The 5351-nt window shown below is 40.7% G+C and overlaps 1 protein-coding gene across 1 annotated transcript in view; it reads right to left on the bottom strand.

The window, feature by feature from the left end:
• Nucleotides 1–321: 321 nt before the first annotated feature.
• LOC109468460 (glutamate receptor ionotropic, kainate 1-like) overlaps nucleotides 322–5351 on the bottom strand; it is a 35119-nt gene continuing 30089 nt past the window's right edge. The window contains exons 8-10 of the mRNA XM_019766703.1: nucleotides 4186–4438; nucleotides 1470–1698; nucleotides 322–705 (exon numbers count right to left, since the gene is read on the bottom strand). Of these exons, the coding sequence (XP_019622262.1) occupies nucleotides 625–705; nucleotides 1470–1698; nucleotides 4186–4438 (563 nt within the window). The 3' untranslated portion in view covers nucleotides 322–624. The remainder of the gene's footprint in view (nucleotides 706–1469; nucleotides 1699–4185; nucleotides 4439–5351) is intronic.

The raw sequence follows: 5351 nt of genomic DNA, 5'->3' as shown, positions 1-5351 counted from the left end.
GTTCATTACTTTCTTCGTACATCTTTCTACGACCTTAGGTTTGACAAAAGGACACATTCACATATTTTACTGACAACAGATAATTGTAACGTGATTTACATGTCGCTTATTTAACAACGAAATGTAGACAAAGAAGAAAGTACAATATGTTCTTTCCATTGTCGTACATTACCATCATTCAAAGTCAATACAGGTATTTGTGTTGTGTCTTACTTATACATGAGGAGCAGACGCGATGGTAGATATAGTAGCTGCAAGTAAAGGTCTCTGCTTGCTAGCTAGGTTAGGTAACTGTGATGATAAATAAAATCGCTAGCTGTCTCTTCTTTCAGGTCCCTTTTCTACTACTTTTGTCCAATCTCCATACCTTTACTCATAGATATCGTAGTGTGTCGGTCGCAGTTAGCACTAAACACGTACTTTACTGATGTCATATTTCTACTCCACGTTTCCTCTTCCTAGACCTACACACTAAACCTATTCACCGAAAATGCAGCTGTTTTCGCGTATGTCACATGGAGTGATCTGGTGAGTGTCGGCTGAAACTCTGCATTTTATCTTCTTTTTGAAGGCATCCCATGATGTATACTTGAGGTCAAAAGACAGATGTACTTTTCAAAGAGGTCAATGTAGGTTTGGGTTGATAGACTCTCGTCGTTGTCTGTTATTCATGAAGCTGGCACGACGTTCTTTTAGGGCCTGCAACTGTGAACGAAAGGGCAATCATTAGATACAACACAATTACGATATTTGAAGCTATTTTTAATGAGCTATTTCACAGTCTCAAGTGTACATGTGCGATCGTGACGCATTGTGATATATGCCAAAGTTTTTAAGATCCCACTTACCTTTTCCCAACACAATAGAATGTTTGAAAGAAACATGATAATCACCGAGACATAATGTAGAGCAGCAGCACGTTGTGAAAACATGTAAACAAGTGGGGATTTTTTTTTATTCATTCACATAGAAAAGGGTACAAGACATGGTGGTGCCGCACTCATGTGGAAAGCACTTATGTTTACGGCACCACTAGATAAATACATATAATAAAGAAAAAACAAACGCAACTTTAAAACACGCAAAACAGTAAATACAGGAAATTCAAAAGCGCAAGTCCGGTTCCCCACCCAATGATAAATGATGCCAAAATCTTTTAAAAACGTTCTGATGTGGTGATAAAGTTTTGGGTAAGTGATAATATATTGGTGTTAACAACTGATGAGAATGCGGGACTGCCACGGAGTAAAAGGTAAGTTTTCGCGTTGTCAGAAAGAGTTGGGATTGTGATCAGCGTAGGGATATCAAACTCTGGCTTACAATGGATCACGACTGCACGTGCACATTCAGAACTGTGACGAGGCGTATGAACTTTATTGTAAACTGTTCATAAAGGAAACACAGTAGTCATGTAACATGTATAAGAGACGGAAGGTGGCGCTGATGTACCATCATCTACATCTGTTCACCTTGTCTTCACCCTTGCAGAATCTGGTGTAGATGACCTGTACAGCAGTGATGATGATGGCCATGACCGCCGCTCCAGCCAGCAGGTAAAAGACGCCCAGGAATATATCCAGGCCTAACGCCGAGGCAGATTTGACGTTAGAAGACTGTCCGTCCAGAGGACAGCCATCTTTGGGCCACCAGCGATCTCGTAACTCACTCATCCGCCCACTCTCTTGTAGTTTCAGTATGCTAAAAAACAAGAATGGTAATACATCAATCTCTATTGTATATTATATTCCTGTCCAGATAGACTAAATGCACATGTGACCATATGAGGTCTAGGGCATGTAAGATATGGAGTACAGAACTTTACCAATGCTACATTCTCACGCTAAATACTAACATTATATCTATTGATAACACTGTGTACTATTGTTCATCTACTTACAATGTATAACCATTGTTTCTTGTCTCTTCTTGAAACACATAGAAGCATACTTGCGTACTATGTTAAATAACTAGATTTTTCGATGAAAGTTAGACACCCAGAATATATTTTACTCCTGCAAGTTACTCAAGATTTTTTTTTTCAAAATATATCCAGTTAAAACTGTTTTCTTGTGCATCACTAGATTTTATCTCAAACAAAATTTGGATGACCTGCGGGTATAAGTCAATGGTCAGTCATGACTTTTCCCCACATCGTCCCCTACTCCCTAGCTACCCTTGGTGAGAAAAACATCGTCAAAGTCGGCGTTTTTACGCCTCCAACAGGCAGATACCAGACCCCGAGAGACTGTGCACATTTTGGGGGGCTAAGCTGAATGTTTTCGGCGGCCTGAATCATAAGGGCCGGGCGGTTGTTTGCATGGGACATGCCTGCAGACGCTGACACTCAGATTAAATACATCATAACGACTTCACCATAAGTAGATTTATATTACATTCGATAGGATTACTGTTGATAGTACCACATTGCAACAGACATGACTCCTTTGCCCTCTGTGTCAGCCACTCGACGAGTCTTGAAGTGCTCACCATATTGCTGTGACGAACCGTGATTACTTCATAAGCAAGAGATAATGTGCAGGGATCGAAATTCATTTTTCGAACTGGGAACCTCAAAAGTTGTGGGCACAAAAAATGTTGGTGCATCATATAAGATGAAATAAGTAGAATGTCATAAAAACTAATTATGTTTCATTTCTAAAGGAAAGTGCTACAAAAATGATTTTATTTTTTTACACGTAGATGTTATGAATTTGCTGTAATAGCCGTGTACTACTTTACATTTAACACTTTACATACGTAACCTATGAAAATATTTAGGTACACTGGTGCACCCACGAAAAAAAATTGGGTGCACAGCTCCAAATACTGGGTGAACTAAGGTGTACATGCACCCAGTATTTCGAGCCCTGATGTGGCTGTGAGCGATAATGGACGTCGATGGGAAGTACACCCCAAGGGATATAAAATCATGTGGGTAACAGAAATGCAGGGACCGCGTCGTAATGTGGGCTCTGTGAGTGGTTTGAAAATCAATATATCTCAAGGACAAGTACTTAGTCTCTTACTCGTGATTTCTATAACAAAATTAAGGGAAAATTACATTTGTTCTAGTTGTGTCTGTCGCATTTACGGATTTGCTGAATGAGAGATGACATTTTTGTTTCCCTAGAAATATAAGAAGTGGTGAATCTAATTTACGAGTTTAGACACTATATGGTATCCATTTTCATGTTTCTTATAAAGGCATATTTCTTTTCAGACTATGATTTATAATTCATGGGTATCCCGAGGTAAATGCAAACTGGTGATGTGAAGAACATGTAAGTTTAGTGTTATGTAATTGGCTAATCCTACCACGTACTTTTTTAATTATCATGAGCTGTATAAAATTGCTCATGGACATATTAATATTCAAATGGACCAATACCTCAAACCTGCCCATAGGCGTACCAGAGGAAGTCATGAATATAAGTATCAAGCAATACCTGCCAAAACAGACTGTTTTAGATTTTCTTTTTTTCCAAGAACGATAAATGAGTGGAACAAGTTACCGGGCCAGCTTGTAAAAGCCCAGACAGTGGAGGCCTTCAAGGCCGGGCTTCTGGCCGCGCAGCCATAGTCCGTCGCACCCCCCACCCCTCTCAGTGATACCCCAGTAGGGGTGGTTAGAGAGTACTCAAGAAGAAGAAGAAGCTGTTTTTCAATTCATAAGTCCTGTCAAATATCGCCTTGTAAAATGCATGAAGTGAAGAGTCTGAAGTTGAGGTGCCCAATAGCTTTTCCAGGGAAAAAAGGCTAGGGTTGGCAGGTTTGTTAGGGTCGGTCGGAAAACAAAACAAAACAAACATTTTTCCCGGGCCAAACAGTTTTCTGACTGTCAGCAAAGTTGGTCACACGAGGCTTGCTTAACTTAGGGGCTATGCATACCCATGCATACTACAATCAAAAGTGAGTTTGTTTGAGCTGACCTGTAACACACGCTCATACATGTACGTGTCTGCTGCTCTCAACAGAAACATTTTGTGAATAGGTTACCTGATATCACCAACTGTGACTTTTAGAATAGTATTTTATCACATATCATGAGTTTTATACTCGGATTCTTGAATACTTGAATAATTAAAGGCGGATCTGTTAGCAATGACGCATTTCAGGTATTGATTTGATATGGTACCTGCAATGTCACTGGGAATAAAATCTGAATCTACTACAATCAAAACACACCCAACAGATAGCGGTTTCTTCAAGGGGCTTCCTCTGCCAGTAGCGAAGCCGTATCCCTTGAAGAGGAAGGGTTTTCCCAGGAGCATCAGGCCGCAGTTCTTATCAGTCCTGACGGCGTACTCCAGGAACGGGGTCTCCTCGATCAGGACGAACTCTTCGTTCCGCACCATTTCCACCCCGGCCATGCTGCTGATTGGGAATCTGTTGTTGGCTTTCATGGTGTACCACATGCGCTCGTACACGGAACCCGTACCTGAGGTTTAAAATTAAAAAATACCATATGTCAGAACACAGGCTCATATCTGGTAGAATACAGGTGGAGATCCCGATTGGAAAATCTTTCAACGAAAAGTCCAAATGCCGATTCCAAGCTGATGAATCTGTTGTTGGCCTTCATGGTGTACCACATGCGTTCGTACACGGACCCTGTACCTAAGAAAATACCATATGTCAGAATAATCATATCTGGTAGAATCAGTCATTTTACAGGTAGAATCGAGTCTAATCGAGTCTAATCGAGATCAAATTTGGAGTCAAGAAACTGCTGTTGGCCTTCATGGTGTACCACATGCGTTCGTACACGGACCCCGTACCTAATGAGATTAGAAGAATGCCGTATGTCAGAATACAGACTCATATCTGGTAAAATCAGTGATTGTACAGGTAAAGATTCCGGTCGCGGTCTCTGTCAACAGAAAGTCTAATCGAGATCACATTTGGAGTCAAGAAACTGCTGTTGGCCTTCATGGTGTACCACATGCGTTCGTACACGGACCCCGTACCTGATGAGATTAGAAGAATACCGTATGTCAAAATACAGACTCATATCTGGTAGAATCAGTGAGTGTACAGGTAAAGATTCCGGTCGCGGTCTCTGTCAACAGAAAGTCTAATCGAGATCACATTTGGAGTCGAGAAGCTGTTGTTGGCCTTTATGATTTCGTACACGGACCCCGTTCCTGAGATGAACAGAATACCGTATATTTTTAAAGATAAAACTTTAGATCCAACACACTAAAAAATCTCTCACCTAGAGCTTTCGACCAGTCACTCTGGTCTTCCTCAGTAGACTCACGCAGTGAGGTATCTGGTAGAAGTTGAGAAGTCTAGGTGAGAGATTTTTAATGTGTTTGATCTAAAGTTTTAACTTTAACTTTGACTTGACT

This window comes from Branchiostoma belcheri, unplaced genomic scaffold, assembly GCF_001625305.1.
Source record: "Branchiostoma belcheri isolate BF01 breed outbred unplaced genomic scaffold, Haploidv18h27 scaffold2, whole genome shotgun sequence".
Lineage (NCBI taxonomy): Eukaryota > Metazoa > Chordata > Leptocardii > Amphioxiformes > Branchiostomatidae > Branchiostoma > Branchiostoma belcheri.
This window is presented reverse-complemented; position numbering and strand designations above follow the sequence as displayed.